We start from the raw sequence: 17812 nt of genomic DNA, 5'->3' as shown, positions 1-17812 counted from the left end.
GGGAAGGACTATTTTAGATTGATTCTGACTAATAGGGAGGAACTGATTGAGAATATGAAGGTAGAAGGCAGCTTTGGTGAAAATGACCACAAAATGATAGAGTTCATAATTCTAAAGAAAGGAAAGGAAAGAGAGAGCAGCAAAATACAGAAAATGGACATAAAAAAAAGCAGATTTCCTCAAACTCAGAGAATTGATAGGTATGGTCCCACTGGAAGGATCTCTAAAGGAAAAAGGAGTTGAGGACAGCTGGCAATTTCTAAAAGAGACAATATTAAAGGCACAACTGCCAATTATCCCAACATAGAGGAAAGAAAGGAAGAATAGTAAGAAACTAACATGGCTCCATCAGGAACTCTTTAATGACCTGAAAATCAAAAAAGAATCATACAAAAAGTGGAAATCAGGACAAATTGCTAAGGATGAGTATAAAAGAATAGCGCAAGCTGGTAGGGACAAAATGAGAAAGGCTAAGGCACAAAATGAGGTACACCTAGCAAGGGACATAAAAGGCAAAGAGGTTCAATAAACACATTAGAAGTAAGAGAAAGCTGAAGGTAAGCGTCGGTCCATTAGTTAATGGGGAAGAAGACCAAATAAAGGACACATGACAGACCCAGACCAGTGGGGTACAGGAGTCTGGTAGAGGGCAAATATACTGGTCACTGGATGAGTAGTTTTCTGTTCCCTGAGTGACCAGAGCAGGGGCTGCACTAGAGTAATCAGGAACCTGCTAGAACCAGTTAAGGCAGGCAGGCTAATTAGGACACCTGGAGCCAATTAGGAAGAAGCTGCTAGAATCAATTAAGGCCGGCTAATCAGGGCACCTGGGTTTTAAAAGGAGCTCACTTCAGTTTGTGGTGCGAGTGTGAGGAGCTGGGAGCAAGAGGTGCAAGGAGCTGAGAGTGAGAGGGTGTGCTGCTGGAGGACTGAGGAGCATAAGTGTTATCAGACACCAGGAGGAAGGTCCTGTGGTGAGAATAAGGAAGGTGTTTGGAGGAGGCCATGGGGAAGTAGCCCAGGGAGTTGTAGCTGTCATGCGGCTGTTACAGGAGGCACTATAGACAGCTGCAGTCCACAGGGCCCTGGGCTGGAACCCGAAGTAGAGGGCGGGCCCGGGTTCCCCCCAAACCTCCCAATTGACCTGGACTGTGGGTTCTTCCAGAGGGGAAGGCCTCTGGGCTGTTCCCCAACCCGCATGGTGAATCTCTGAGGCAAGAAAATCCGCCAATAAGCGCAGGACCCACCAAGACAGAGGAGGAACTTTGTCACAGATGACACATAGAAAGAAGGCTGAAATGTTTATTGGTTTTTTTGCTTCAGTTGTCAATAAAAATGTTAATTGTAACCAGATGATTAACACAATTAAAATAAACAACAAGGAAGAAAGATCTCCAGGTAGAATAGGGAAAAGAACAGGCTAAAGAATATTTAGATAAGATAGATGTATTCAAGTTGGCAGGGCCTGCTGAAATTCACCCGAGTATTAAGGAACTGAAGCAATCTCTGAACCATTAGCGATTATCTTTGAGAACTCATGGATGACAGATGAAACCTCATAGGACTAGAGAAGAGCAAACATAGCACCTATTTTTTAAAAGGGGGGAAAGGAGGACACGGTGAATTATAGACCAGTCAGCCTAACTTCAATGCCTGGAAAGATACTGGACAAATTATTAAACAATCAGTTTGTTCAAACCTGGAGAATAATAGGGTGATAAATAACAGCCAACATGGATTTGTCAAGAACAAAACTTACCAGACCAATCTAATGTCCTTCTTTGATGGGGTTACTGGCCTACTGGGGAGGGGGAAACGACGTACGTCTGGACTTTTGTAAGGCTTTTGACACTGTCCCACGTGACATTCTCAAAAGCAAACTGGGGACACGTGGTCTAGATGAAATTACAATCAGGTAGGTGTACAACTGTTTGAAAAACTGTATTCAGAGAATCATCATCAATGGTTCACTGTCAAACTGGGAGGATGTATCTAGTAGGACCCTGCAGCAGTCTGTCCTGGTACTATTCAATATTTTCATTAGCAACTTGAATAATGGAGTGGAGTGTATGTTATAAAGTGTGTGGATGACATCTAGCTGGGAGGGATTGCAAGCACTTTGAGCACATCCAACAAGATATTACTGTTAATTCATCCAAGAAGGTCCATGCCCAAGAAAATACACTTGTGTATTTATCCTTTGATCAATTATGTAAATACATATGCAGATTAAGGTACCCCTCAAGGTCCCGAGAAGTTGCTAGTGCAGCCTTCAGTCTTACAAAGTCTGGTTACTGCTGAGCTAAATGATTCTGCAGAACCAGTGATTATCCAGCTCTGAGGATTTCTACAGCAGCTGCTGAGATGTTACTTTGCACCCTGAAAACTGATCCGGAGAGCAACAGCTGAAATATTTGTCTACAGGACAGTATCTTTTGTTGACCCACACACATTTCTCTGAGTTGCCTGTGCCCTCCAAGAATTGCTTTCACGGTTCATTTTGTTTGGGGGGCGAGGGGAATTTCCTGAGACCTCCTCACACATGCCAAACACATGCCCCAGGATAGGTGGACACATCTTCCACTTTCAGTGCTTCTTATTCTCTTGTGGACCCAATGTAGCTCTGCTGGTGCTCACAATAGAGCAGAAACATTTTCTCCATTCTTTCCTCACCCCAACTATTAAGCTTTAAAGTTTCTTGTTTTAGTGCTGCTATTAATTTCACATTAAGAAAGATACAATTGCATTGGACAGTCCTATACAGAAGAAATGATCTAGAGAACATAGCTCCTAGTAGCATTAACACTTTATAATTGACCAGACAGCTCTGTCTAACCCCGAGTTTCCATATATTCTGCAGTCAGGTTGGCTTGATTTTGAGGTGATAGAAGACAGAATGTTTCCAGATGACAGGATAGTGATTTCCAGTAATTCATTAAAAACCCAAGGCTATGCTCTGGGACCCTCTGCTCTTTTGCCACTATGGGACAAAGCTTTAGATGCTGATAGCATTGAAGGTGGCTTCAGCTCCGACGACGATTGTGCACATACCTCTCAATTTAAGCGCTAGAGGCTTGCTCTGGGTTCTGTCCTTGCAGGTGACAAGGTATCTGTACATGAGTGCCTGTGGCCCTTGGAAATGCCAGTGCCCCCTTCTTCACCAAGACTAGTCAATGCAATAGCTTGAGTCAGGGCTGCAATGTGAAGGAAAAGGCCCTGTCTGTCTAACAGAATTTGCTAGCGTCCTATTCTCAAACACCATCCTTAACTCCTTTCCTTCTCATTTTGCAGAAAGGATGATTTGCATCTCGCTCCTTCAGCTGGAAAGCAGCAGGGAGTAGACTGAACCGGTGCTGCTGATGCAAATTATAGTATTGTGACGATGGATATTGGGCAGAATGCCCCTTGCTCCTCTTCAATGGTAGCCTGATCCTTTCCATTATTTAAAGTTCAGTTAGGCAATAATTTGTATGTTCCCAAAGGCACCGGCAAAATGTTTGGTGAATCGCTCAGTGCTTTTCTTTCATGTGTTTCTTGATGGGGGTGTTTTTTAACAAATAAATTGGCAGCCTGAGCCCACCATGTGCTGGTTAAAGATTTTTCTGAAGTGCCAAGAACTCTCAATAGAGCCACAACGACATCAGTCTGAAACTGTCAGACCCCATACACAGGAGAAAGCAACAGGATGCTGGCAGGTTCATCTTCTCTCCAGACTCTTCCTTCATTTCATTGCCTCCAGTGGCAGTTCTCTTAAGAAAAGACATGAGTTTAGTGATCCGAATAGCGCCCGACTGTCCAATACTTGATTTCACTATAAACAAATCTAACAGCTTTGACTTCCACTGTTGGAAAAAGCTCTACACCCTGTAAGACTTTAAGAGTTTTTTCTGATCTGATCATTTTGCTCCACAGCAAACTGGAAATCAAACCCAACAGGGACGGCGTCCCTAGCCTTTGTTTGGCAGAAGCTGGGAATGGGTGATGGGATGGATCACTTGATGATCACCTGCTCTGTTCATTCCCTCTGAAGCACCTGGCATTGGCCACTGTCGGAAGACTGGATACTGGACCATTGGCTGACCCAGCATGGCCGTTCTTATGTTCTTAATAGTGGCTGTTTGAATAACTGGGTGTCTTTAAATTGAGACGTCTCAGTTCTCCGAGACTGAGAGAACGAACCATTTCAGAAGAGGCTTTCACCTTAACTAGACAAAGCCTGCCAGCTAGTGCAAGTCCTGTTGATCTTACTCTGTGCAACTGCTTCGATATCAACATTTGTCAGATTCCAGATATTTCTAGATTTCATGGGAAAAGTCCATTCTGCCCAGTTCTTAGTAAAACAGGCACATTCCCTCTAGACAAGACAAATGGAGGCTCCCGTTAAGAAGCCCAATAACAGATCATGGGTATATTATTATTTACTGAGCAGAAACAATGCACTGTAGACTCATATGGATATTATTTTTTGAGCAGAAACAATGTGCTCGGTACTGTACAACCATATAAGGACTGAATCACTATACTAAAAAGCTTATAGTCATGGAGCTACATGTCTTTGTCTAGGACAGTCTGCAACAACCAACAGCTCAATTGTGGAGCCTGTCTAACTTGACAGGGTCTCGTTATGTTTTAAACATTATTTGCCTTTAATGGATCCTCTGTATACTCAGCTGCTCATCTGCTTTTAATTTACAGCTGTTGAAAGGGAATCTCCGTATGGACTAATTTCCAGGGTATTGAATGTTTCAATTCTATGTAGCGAGTACACAAAGCAAGGAAGATGAAAGACTCATCACAATTAACAAGGCAGTAGATTTTCCATTCTTGCTAGACACTTTATAAAGCCAAATCTGGACCATCCATCTGCAGGGACGTATGAACTAATTCAGCATCATGTGCAGTGTGACTTACTCAACAGCCTTGGAGATTACAGATATGGGGAAAATATAGCACAAGTATTTCAGAAACCTGGACAAAAAGCTATTATAAGCATTAGGGAGCAGGATGAATACAAGTCAATCGTGCAGATAACGTGTGTTCCAAGCTTCTCAAGCCCTTTAAACAACTTCTCAGAGGTGTGACAATCTGCATAGCAACATTCAGGATATTGTCTGTTCTTTCAGAAATGGACCATTCTTAGCAGTGTCATTTGCTCTTTTAAAAGGGAGGATGCTGCTATTTTATTCAGTCAGAAATCTTGCTTCAGGAAATAACACAGCAACAAGTCTCCTAGCAAACCCCCAGTGCAAGAGTTTTAATTGTCCTTAATAAGCAGAGAGAACCAAATGAGAGGCAAGGGAACCTGCAATTACAGACACTGTCCTCAATTAATTAGTGCCTGGTCCTGAACACAAGCTAGGGGAGATATTAGACAGCACAATAGGCTCATTGCTTCAAAAAACCACACACCTGCCCACAGCCATAAATCCAGCCCAACAAGCTGCTCTGGTCTCCAGACAACTCTTCTTTTAGCTCTCTATTAAGCCCCAGTATCTAGCTGCAGGCAGCACCTTAATGAAAGGAAATGGAATACGTTGGTGCCTTAAGAGTCAAAGTCTGGGCGAATGTCCTGGGGATCTGATGCAGTTACTTTCCATCCCTGCTAACGTACCTAGCCCATAGTCACTCTCCCAGCTGAAAGGGCCTGTGTGTTACCCTTCTGTGCAGAACCATCTTTTAGCAGCATGGGCAAGGCAAGTTATTTGTCCACACAGGGAACTCAGGGCAAGTCTATCAGAAGTGAGATCAGTGGGGGGAAAAGTTACAATTGTCTAACTTTCCAGCAGCTTCACTTGAAATCTACTAGCTGCAACAGATGGAGTTGAAACTAACCAAGACAGCCCTTCTGGCTTCCATAGCCACTGCACCCCCCCGTGCTCCTGTTCACCCTATTTCCTGAAAGCTTTTAACAACAGCTGGAAGCCTTGGCTCTTAGGCCAGCACTTTCACTCTCCCCGAGGACTGAGTCACTGCTTGTTTTTCTACTGCACACAATCAACTTGAACGGCCCTTTATACTGAGGCAAGGGAGAGGCGGAGGAGCGACCTTAGGAAGAGGAGGGCAAAACACAAAGCATGGAAAGGTTACCCTGGAGACCTCTCTCTGGAATATGAACTCTGGCATATGCTTCAGAAAATACCTTTGGTGGCTGTTGAGTCAGCCTCTATTCTGACTCACTGCCCCTTTCAGCTGACAGTGTGTAGTGGGGAGGGTATTCAAGACCAAATAAGAATTATTACTTTCATTACAGATTTGTTTGAAGGTTCATCATGAATCAGATCATCAAAAACACACTTGACCTTGCTATATTTTTGCAGGCTTCAGGGAAGAACTGCCTCTCACCATGCTCCTGGGCTAAGTGGCTTCCGCATACCAACATGATCTTTGGAGCAGAGACCATCAGTTACAGGCCACTCCCTCCCCCAAACTGAGTCTTTCAGGGGAATTTTATTTCCCCTGTTCCTAAGCCAGTGGCAGCTGGCAAGACAACACATGCAGCTCTGGGGCAGAAACATACCCTTTTCTTTGGCACCAAATGCTAGGGAAGAGAAGCCCAAGGTTTTTTTGCATGCAGCTACAACTCCAGAGGTTTCCTTGTTACTGCTCTAAAGCTTATGGGGCTTTTCTGCCCCCGGGATCTTTCAAGAAGCTGCTGCAGCAGGAACATTTTCCTCTGTGCTCCCTGCTGCAGGCTGCTGAGTAAACTGTGCTGCTTCCTACACCCTATCCACTCACCAAGACAAGCATTTAGAATGAAGAATGCAGCCCATACTTGGTGGCCTAGAATGATCTTGCTAGGGGAGAGAGAGGCTACCCAGTGTTCCCCTTCCTGCTCCCCAGACACCTGGAGACCCAGGGGAGGGTTATTAGTTATCTAGCCCCAGGAGCACCACATTGGAAAGATCCCTCCTGAAGACAGAGAATGTTGGTGGGATGGGTGTGGTCAAGAGAGGGAGTTGAACTTCTGCTGCTTGCGGCAGCTTTGAGAGGAAGCATGGTCCAGTGGTTAGGGTGCTACTGGCAAAGTAAGGAGACCTGGTTTCAATTCCCCACTCCCCCAGGCTTATTGTGTGATCTTAGGCAAGTGACAATCTCTGTACCTCAGTTTCCCAGCTATAAAATGGCAGTAATATCAGTTCCCTATCTCATATGAGGATAAATACATTAAAGATTGTGAGGCACTCAGGTACCACAATAACAGAGGCCACATAAGTACCGAAGACAGAACCTCAGTGTTCAAGTCCCCACACAACAGAATCCCAAACACACATTCTGGGTAGGTTCTATATGTTCACAGTTTAATCTTCACTCCTCCTTGATCCCAGGTGGCCGATCCAGTTTCCCAGCTAATGCACTGGAATCGTATGTTAATCAACCAATTTTAAAGTGGCAGGGTGAATTTGTATTAAAAACTCCTCAGGCTGGACTGCAGGATGAAAAGCGGTGACATTAACAAACATCAGGCAAGAGACAGAATTACCAGATGGACACGAAGTCAAAGAACAGCTTTTATTGGTCAAGATAACAAAGAAACTTGTTTCTCCCAATGATTTTTTTAAAACAAGCTTTAACAGCTAACTACAAAAACTTTTACAAACTAAAAGATTCACAGGAATTTCAACAACTGCTTGTAATTTTGCTTGTTTATATTCAACAAGTGGTATTTGTATCCTTTGAAAACAGTTCTTATCCTAGACAAATTATATTTAAAGAAGAAAAACTAGGACATTACACAAAATGGTAAAAAAAGTTTGTAAAATTCAAATACATGCCTTTAGGAAAGGGGTATAAACACGCTGTGTGATGTGTGAATCTGCATGTTGACATAATGAAAAAAACAGGTTTTTGGGGTATAAAAATCTCATATGCAAACTAGACGAAGTTAATTTTTCCCTTTTCTTAAGATACAAACATTTTATTACATGAACTAACTACCTGGGATCTTAAAAAAAAAAAACAGAACTTTTGGCCTATTCAGGAACAAAGTACTCAGAACCCAAAAGATGCCTGCATTTTATCAGGTGTTCCTTAGCATGCATGTGCTAGAAAGTCTGATAGTTGGAAAGGTAATTATGTAGAGTGCTCAAAATAAAATGATTCACTTTAAAATTCAACATTGTTTACCCACAGTAACGAACAATACCAACAAGCGAAAGCAGACATTTCTGAGAAACAGCCGGCTGTCCTTCTGGTAACAAAAATCTCGTCATTTAAAAAATAATACTGAGATGCCTGGGCATGATATGCCAAAGTTATATGGAAAAGACTGATTCCCAGTGATATGTCTACATGAGCTGCTTAGCCTAATTTTGCAGTTTAGTGTTTTTGATATGCTGTAACCAGTAAACTGCTATACAAGTCTCTGCTAGTCAAGTTACTAAAGTGGGTGGAAATTACAAAAAAAAATTGTCAATGAAGATCAGTGTTTTTTTAAAAAAGGAACTAATAGCTACACACTGTCTCTCAAAATGCCATGTCATATTTGCGTTAAGCTGCATCCCACGCACACACCTTTGAGGATGTGTGGGCACAGAAAGCTGAAGCACGTCACTGCCAGAACAATACAGCGGTGGAGCTGAAGTGACTCCACGGAACTAAGCGGGAATTTCAGCTGCAGGAAGCTCTTGACAGCTATTGCTATGGTACACAGAACAGTGATGTGTGTTTATGACAGAATAACTTCACTGGAAACAGAAAGCCTGCTGCCCTTCCCTAGACATGATTTTACAAAACGTTTTGCGTTCTAACACCCGTACTACACATTTGGTAAGAAAATAGAGAGCATTTTTCAGCTTGTGGTTCTTCTAAACTACGGCAGGAGGGCTTTGCTAACACACCTCCCTCACTGGCAACCATCTGAGGTAATCCGTGATGCTGCTAGAACAGCAGCTTCTATTTCTCTCCCCCAGCATCACTCGCTGCTTCCTTATTGAGTCCTCGGATTGACAAGTCATAAACCACTTCCTCAATTTTCTTGACGTCGTACTTCAAGCCATCATAGCGCTTCCTCAAGGAGTCATTTTTCAGATTGAGGAGACGGAAGCCAGAATCCAGCTCGTTAATGAAGGTGGAGATGCGAAGAGGACGAGAATAGTCACCTGCGGTGACACTGTTCACTGCCAGCCTAGACTGCGGGGGAAACAAGTCAGATGGTATGGAAGAAGGTTGACTACACATGCAACTGCCAAGTCAGATCTCTCAAATCCTTCTGAAGACAGAGGTCACCTACCTTAATCTGTCTCTACAGCCAAACATGCTTTTCCTGTCAGTTTACTGAATGAAGAAGCATCAATGTATGGTAATCAGACTAATTATACTCATCATATAGAATGGTTTCTTGTGTAACGAGAATCCTCGCTTTCAATCAAGGCACTGATTTGAATCTGGACAGGATTAAGTTGAAGTAGGCACTTAGTTCTTCCCTTTCTGAGGTTCATTCCTAGTTGCTACCTTAGCATTTCATAGTAGCTGGAAAGTCCAGTTAGCTAAGAGTTCAACACCAGGGCATTATGCAATGTAACTTCTACCCTCCCCAAATGCAGGGTCTGGAAAACAAGCTACTGGCCATTCATTTTTGGTTGGTTTCACACTAGCTATCCATTTGTGTCAATATCTTTTACTTACCAACTCACTGGCAAGAGTCAGAATCCCAGAGAGGTAGTCTTCAATGTCCAGGTGAAAACCTCTCTCTCGATCAGCCTCAACTAAGGTGAAAAACAGAGTTGCAATCTGAATCAATATCATACCTGAATACAAGCAACAAGTTAGAAATGTCTTTATTTCAAGTCAGCTACAGAAGACATTTCAAACATAAGAAATCCGATGGCAATATAGAAGTCAGTTGTTTCCCCACATATAACGTAATTACTGCTCTTTTCCAGCCTTTTGACTTGGCTCCCATGTTGGTTTAATATCGGACATGTCCCCTACCTATGAGACAATACCCTACACTTGATCCAACAGGATCACAGAAGTACGAGAGTTTTCTGTTGTAAAACTTTTAGGCTCCTGAATTTTTTTTTTTTTTAAACATCCTCTGCTCTGTGCAGAGTTATAGCTCCAAAACATTAACTATGCTAACTTCTTATTTAACATTTAAAACAAAAGTAGTGGGAGGGAAAAAACAGACAAACAAAGACAACATCCTAGGCAAATTTAATTTCACATGGTTTTGTCAAGTATCCTTAGGAGTAAACAATTTCCTAAACTGCCACATTAAGCAAGAGAGTCTTTATTTTTCCCAGATTAAAACTTTTCGTAGTCTGGTTTGCATCTTTATGAAGATAAATTTCTGCTGGTATTTAATCTGTTCATTCCATAGGAAATTAAATCTAACTCTGCTGACCAATCTGGCATTTTGCACCTTGCCATGTCTCTGCAAACCACTAAATTTAAGAACTTCACAACTTTATCCAGTTTAATTAATATGAACTTACTTCCAAGTATTTCTGTAACCGCTTCTCGAGTCACTAATGTTTCTGTCTCCAAGTAGACAACAAATGCTGCCAGAAACACCAAGCGCTGTAGCACAAACCTCCAGTGTTCGTGAAATCTATATTAAAACACACAATGAGGTGAAAAAATTCATTCAAGACATTTTTACAACTTACATTAGAAAGGACTGAAAATTAAAGACTGAAAGTATTAAATATCTAGTCTACCTTATCCTATGTGTGCTGCATGTTTACTTTCAGCAGTGCTCTTCAGTTGGACACACTGCCAAGATTGACAGAACTGAAGTTTCACAGTTACCGATCCAAAAGTTATATTTTGATACAAACAATGGCTTCCTTGACAATGAAAAGAATTCCACCCCACAAATATGGGTTTAGTGTGTCAGTCTGAGCTTGTGGGTTTGGCAACCTGAACAACTCAAGGTGCTCAGTGCGAGATGATCAACAGAGATGTACAAGATGCAAGATAACCTGTTGGAGGGTTCACCTCCTCTCTCTAATCCTTTGTAATGGCTAACCTCATGTGAGCTGGCAATGGATTTAACTGACAAGATTCCTACTCTGAGAAGAGTACTTCAGAGAAGTCCCCTACTGGCAGGGAAAGCAAACAAGAGCCAAAGAGGACTGCCTCATTTGGGAATAATTCCCAATATCAGATGTATGTTTCATGACAGATTTGGAGCTTAGTTTTCAGAAATGCAACAGTACTAACAACTAATTGAAGTGAATGGAGGTGTGAGTGCTCAACGCCTCTGAAAATCAGGCCCTTAATTAGAGCTACTCAAAGCAAAGCCCAATTATTTCTGTCAGAAAGTCTTCAAAAAAATAGAAAATGAAAATTTTCAACTTTCAAAAAATGATTCTAGTAAGGAAAAAACATTTTTTTTTTTGAAAGCTGAACAATTTTACCAAAAAGTTTGGTCAAATAGCCATTTTTGATTCATGAAAAAAGTGTCAACCAATGCTACCCTTAATTTGTAGGGTAGAAAAAAAATGTTGGGGCCTATCACACCTTCACAGAATCCTTTTAACTTAAAGTGTGTAAAACCCATTTAGAATATCAAAACTGTCATCAGTATGGTTATTTGCAATCTTACAGACCTGTAGTACTGATCAGCTGGAAACTTGGTCTTCAGAGATGCTAGCTGTGTTTTGACTGCACCAAAGTGTTCCCGGGCCTTCTGACACTTCTTTGGTACTGAAAAAAAGAAACAGTGCAACATTTAGGAAGTGTCTAAACTAATTTTTGCAAAAGAATCCTGTGAATGTACATAACGCTACTTAAAGTTCTCCAATCAGCACACTCATGTTTACACATCAGTGCAGCAAACAGGCTAAGCGACTTGAACAAGGTCACACCAGGAGTCAGTGGCAGAGCAATGAAGAGAACTCAGGAGGTCTGGCTCTCAGACCTGAACTCCAACCACTAGTCCACAGTTCCAAGTTACATGAAAATAGTCACTCCATATTTATTTAGGAATCACTGGTCATCATTAAGTCTCAGTCACATCACAGACCCAGATCAGCAATAGCATGCAAATTAATTGACTATTCAACGATGAGAGATCTACTTTTCTTTCTGTTCCAAATCCAATAACTCACTACTAGATAAAAAGAAATATTATTACAATGCATAATAGCTGGGGTTGGATCTATGTTTTCCAGTAGCCCCTTCTGTTTTATATACATCTGAATGAATTATGTTTCAAACCATCGTTACCTATAAGATTACCACTCACAATCAGCAGGATTTTAAGCCCCTATTTAGAAAAGTAAGGTTTCAGGCTCATTTATCCACTAACCACTGCCACCTATAGATATCAAATACACCTTAACAGAAAACCATACAGCAATGTTTTGTTTTGCTACAACCAATGTAACAGTCTTATTTCAGCTTTTCTTATACATAATAATAAAAAAATATAATAACAAAAAAAAAAAAAAAAAAAAAAAAAAAAAGAGGTCCTCAAAAAGTTTGGGTTTTTTTACATGCTGAAAAACAGCAAAAGTGATGACAGACTATAGTGGCTATGAGGCAGGGAGAGATGAAAGTGTAACAATCTCCCCTTTAGGGGAAATGCACATTACACGAATACCTTTTTCACCACAGTCCCATAATTAAGAGCTTGTACTGGATTTTACATGACCGTGCAATCAATCTGAAGAGAGCATGCAGTGCCCACAGAGAAGGAAAAGAATTAACAGCAGGACAAAGGAAGAAGAGAAAGTGGGGTGATTGACAGAGCATGCAATAATGAAGAGCACATAAAGCAGAAGACAGACATGATCAACAATAAACCTCTGTATCAAGGAATGAAGACGCTGGTTCAGATTTTCAAATCCTTGGGACCAGAGCCACACAACTCCCTTTGAAGTTAATGGTTAAAATCTCTTCTTTACCTTTGAAAAACCTCAATCTCTATGCTTTTAAATTGTTCAAATCCAAGTCTTTTGTATGCCACCCTTTCTACGGCTGCCCAAAGTTCAGAAGTCCAGTACTCTATGTGCAGGCACGTTGAATTCTGGGAGGTTTTAAGTCATGACAGAGACCTGAAAATGCTGTGGCTTCTTACAGCACCTGTGAGAGGCAGGGATGTATTATGCCCACTTTCCAATGAGGAACGAGGCACAGACAGCTTCAAGGCCACAAACGAGCTGTGTGGCAGAGCTGAGAGGTGAATCCAGTTCTCCAAAGTCCCAGTCCAATGCCTGAGCCACAAGGCCAAGCTCACCCTGGTATGAATAGCTATGTATGGCAGTACCCGCACTTGGAGTGCAAGGGAAGTTCTTTAGCCATAGCAGTCCCACAGCACATGCAGTACCGTGCCTGCCAGAGTCCAAGAGCATCAGTGCCTTTTACCCCAGCTCTATAAATTCTGGTCAGAGACCAATGGAGGGAGAACAGCATTTCTTGCTGGATGAGATCTCATATTGTTTGTGAGGAGTACACACTTATGGGGAATGTGTCAGCCTTTAGGTTGATATCCACCACAGCAGACCCTCAAGGGCTCTGGAATACACACAGTTCACCAAGTTATGATCAATGCACAAGTCAATTTCCCTTAAAAACCAATAGCGTTGCAGCAGTTCAGGCACCAGTTATGGGAGGCCTATAGGGGCAATTCTATGGCCCATAAGTAGGTGAGTCACAGAATTGACTCTTACTGACTTCGGGGACTCCTGAGGTTTGGAACCCTGACATTTGGGGAGGAAACATCCAAACAAGGTTTCCTATTTTACACATACCATTAACTAAACAAAAAATAAATTACAAGAAAGTGGGTTAATATCAAATCAGTTACGAGGCTGAATAAAACACATCAAATAAACCAATAATTCCTTATAAAGTCTACATAATAAAAAATTGGGGAAGACAGCAGTCTTGTTTAACTATCAGTCCCTCAAATAAAAGGTCTGTATCAATCTCTGTGCTAATCAATATATTTAGGTTCCAGCCAAACAGCGGATACAAGGAGGGTCAAATCACTGCCAGGTTGAAGCTAATGTTGAGTCTACAGCTCTGATATCAATTAAGGTAATCTGCACAAATAATTGGTGGTTAGATGATAGCCAATTTCTTCTTACCCACCAAAACAGGGGTTACAAGGAAGCATTCCAATACAATTCAAGATGACACAGCTTGTTGCATTTAATGTTCAAACAGCATCTTGGGGGAAGATATGATCTTTCATGATTCATAGATTATAAACCCAGAATGAACCATTTTGATCATCAAGTCTGACCTCCTGTATAACACAGGCCATAGGACTTTCCTCAATTAATTCCTGTTCAAGCTAGAGCAGATCTTTTACAAAAAGACATCCAATCTTGATTTAAAAATTTACGGTGATGGAGAATCCAACACATCCCTTGTCAAGTTGTTAACCACCCTTGCTGTTAAAGCTTTGCGTCTTATTTCTAGTCTGAGTTTGTCCATCTTCAGTGTCCAGCTATTGGCTCTTGTTATATGTTTGGCTACTAGATTGAAGAGCCCTCTAACACCAAATTTTTGTTCCCCATGTAAGTACTCATAGATTATGGGGTCACCAGATCACAAGCTTCTTAGATAAGATAAACAGATTGAGCTCCACTATAAGGAGACTTGTTTTCCAATCCTTTAATCATTCTCATAGCTTTTCTCTGAACCCTCTCAAATTTATCAATATCCTTCTTGAATGCAGACACCAGAACTGGACACAGTAGTCTAGCAGCAGAAGCAGTAGTGCCAAATATAGGATAAACCTCTCTACTCTTACTAGACATTCCCATTTATGCATCCAAAGACCACATTAGCCCTTTGGTCACAGCATTACACTGGGAGCTCACGTTCATCTGATGATCCACCATGACCGCGAAGTTGTCACTGCTTTCCAGGATGGAATCCCATATCTGTAGGAATGCCCTATGTTCTTTGTTCCTAGATGAATGCCCTTACATTTGGCCATACTGAAATGCATGTTTGCTACTGCCCAATTCATCAAGCAATCCAGGTCACTCTATCAGTGACCTGTCCACTCTTTTACCACTCCCCCAATGTCTGGGTCAACAACAAACTTTCAGTAATGATTTTATGTTTTCTTCCAGGTCATTGACAAAAAATGTAAATAGTCTACTGACAAGAACCGACCCCATTAGAAACACACTGGCTCAGTGATGACTGTCTGTTTGAGACCTATCATTTAGCCAGTATTTATTCCATTTAATGTGTGCCATATTGATTTTGTATCATTCCAGTCTCCATCAAAATGTCGTGCAATACCAAGTTAACTGCTTTACAGAAGTCTATGTATATTGCATCAACACTATTACTTTTATCAGCCAAGCTTGTAATCACATCAAAAGAAATATCAAGGTAGTTTGATAGGTTCTGTTTTCCAGAAATCCATGTTGATTGGCATTAATATTAACCTTCTTTAATTCTTTATTAAAGAAGTCCCATATCAGCTGTTCCATTATTTTGACCAGGATTGATGTCAGACTGACAGAGCAGTAATTATCTGTTCAACTCCTAACCCAAGGAGTCTAGGTCATGTAACTTCATTAGCTAGAAAACTTGGTCCTTCAGCAACTATAAACTGGGAGGAATAAAGGGAAAAGAGAATCAAATGGTGAAGTAAGTCTCCTAGACTAAGGCCAGGTCTATACCTAAAAACTTAGGTTGACCTAGCTAAATTGCTCAGGCCTGTGAAAAATTTTACACCCTGAGCACTGTAGTTAGGTCAACTTAACCCCCAGCATGGCTGTGTCTAGACCAGGGGTAGGCAACCCATGGCACGCATGCCAAAGGCAGCACGCGAACTGATTTTCAGTGGCACTCACACTGCCCGGGTCCTGGCAACCGGTCCGGGGGGTTCTGCATTTTAATTTAATTTTAAATGAAGCTTCTGAAACATTTTAAAAACCTTATTTACTTTACATACAACAATAGTTTAGTTATATATTAGACTTATAGAAAGAGACCTTCTAAAAACATTAAAATGTATGCCTAGCACGCAAAACCTTAAATTAGAGTGAATAAATGAAGACTCGGCACACCACTTCTGAAAGGTTGACGACCCCTGGTCTAGACCAACAGAAGGATTCTGCGATAGATCTAGCTAATGCTTCTCAGAGAAATGGATTACTTACATTGATAGAAAACCCCTTTCTGTTGCTGTAGGGAGAGCCTACACTATGGTGGCACAGCTGCAGCCCCACGGCTGTGCTGCTGTAGGGGCTGTAGCGTAGGCTTACCTTAAGAGGAAATAGGGTACAGAACAAAGCAGGGAAAGTCTACACAGGTTGAGCAGGAAGGAGAATGAGGGTAGAGCATGGAGAGTCACTAGCCCTCTGACATATGACAAATCAAAGTATTTGTTTCTAGCCATCCTGCCTCACGTTATTAAGTCCTGCACCAAATCCAAAACTTTTGGTTCAGTTAGAGCAGATTTTTAAGGATGCCTCTACACCTCAAGCTGGAAAGTATGGCTATTAGCCAGGATGGGCAGGAATGGTGTCCCTAGCCTCTGTTTGCCAGAAGCTGGGAATGGGCGACAGAGAATGGATCACTTGATGATTACTTGTTCTGTTCATTCCCTCGGGAGCACCTGGCACTGGCCACTGTCAGAAGACAGAATACTGGGCTAGATGGACCTTTGGTCTGACCCAGTATGGCCATTCCTATGTTCTTATGGTATAAGAAGGCAGAATGGGCCTGCAAGGCCTAGAGGGGAGTGCTTGTGTTGCCTATGGCCAATGGACTTGGGGAGCTGACCCACAGTAGGCACATGCTTCCACATGCTAAGGGCAGGTGGAAGCGAAGTGCCCCATAACCCCTGGGAAGTGTCACAGTAGGTCTCAGATTCCATTCTCAGCAACAGTGGTGGGGGGATTCAGTTTTCGTCAGGTGTTTTCCCCCCAGCAGCTTTTGCTTTGTTTCAGATGTGGAGGGTCTTGCTGAAAAGAAATTGCTCGACTAACAATAGGCAGGTTGACAGTATAGTCAAGGAAAGTTGGTGTGTTTAACAAAAGATTATATATAAGTGTTTGATAGCATCCCTTCTTTCCCTGACCCTTTGTATCCTTAGAATGTAAGGATTTGGGGCAGATGCTGTCTTCCGGCTGTGACATCATTACCAGTCACAAGTGACTTACTGTCCTGAAATCCAGCGCCTTGGTGAACCCCCTGCAGCAGCGTTAAGATCTCCCGCGCCGTCTGTTCCAGGGTCTGAACCACTTTCCTGATCTCCTGCAAGTCGACGGCAACACGTCAGGGCATGGGATGGAGGAAGAAACTCCCGCCCAGAAACCCCCAGGCCCGCCCCCCTCGGAGCCCTGGCGACACCCTGATCCCTATAGCCGCGTGCGACGGTAGCCCGCCCCGCCGCGCGCACACCCCGTCCCTCCCCCCCCCCAGCCCCCGCCCCGCCCCGCCCCGCCGGCCCGGCCCTGACCTCTCGGATGTCCTGGTCGGCGGTGAGGACCCCCTGCAGGGTGATGAACATCTCGCTGACCGACATGGCGCGCCGCCAGGCCGGGCACGCAGGGAGCCGCCACCCAGGGGCTGGGCCGCTCCCAGCGCTGCCTCCGACCCGCCTCTCCCGCTCCCAGCCGGGGCCGCAACCGCTGCTCAGGGACCTTCCAACACGCAGGGCGCAGGCGCCACATGCGCGCGCGCGGCACAGGCTCAGGGGTCCTTCCACAGCCGCGGCGCAGAGCTGCTGCCCTTCCTAGTGCCGGGCCCGCTACCATCGCCCTGCTACTGCCACGCAGCGGGCCTCTACATTCCGCGTCGGGACCCCTTCTTCTGAGCGAGGGTTTCCACACTCCGAGCACCAGGGTGCCCTAGTCACTGCCTGGCTGCCGGCCGCCGTCTGGGT

The 17812-nt window shown here is 43.0% G+C and overlaps 1 protein-coding gene across 1 annotated transcript; it reads right to left on the bottom strand.

Annotated features, from left to right (window-relative positions):
* Positions 1 to 7476: 7476 nt before the first annotated feature.
* On the bottom strand, positions 7477 to 17603 carry TSN (translin). Its single transcript, XM_024197592.3, has 6 exons — positions 17387 to 17603; positions 17088 to 17181; positions 11556 to 11652; positions 10437 to 10552; positions 9625 to 9704; positions 7477 to 9129 (listed from the first exon to the last, which is right to left on the bottom strand). Exons 1-6 carry the CDS (start codon positions 17450 to 17452, stop codon positions 8893 to 8895), a joined length of 690 nt encoding a protein of 229 aa, XP_024053360.1. The 5' UTR covers positions 17453 to 17603; the 3' UTR covers positions 7477 to 8892.
* Positions 17604 to 17812: the final 209 nt, after the last annotated feature.

The sequence above is a fragment of the Terrapene carolina genome, unplaced genomic scaffold, assembly GCF_002925995.2.
Source record: "Terrapene carolina triunguis isolate 2854851 unplaced genomic scaffold, T_m_triunguis-2.0 Scaffold62, whole genome shotgun sequence".
NCBI classification, from domain to species: domain Eukaryota; kingdom Metazoa; phylum Chordata; order Testudines; family Emydidae; genus Terrapene; species Terrapene triunguis.
This window is presented reverse-complemented; position numbering and strand designations above follow the sequence as displayed.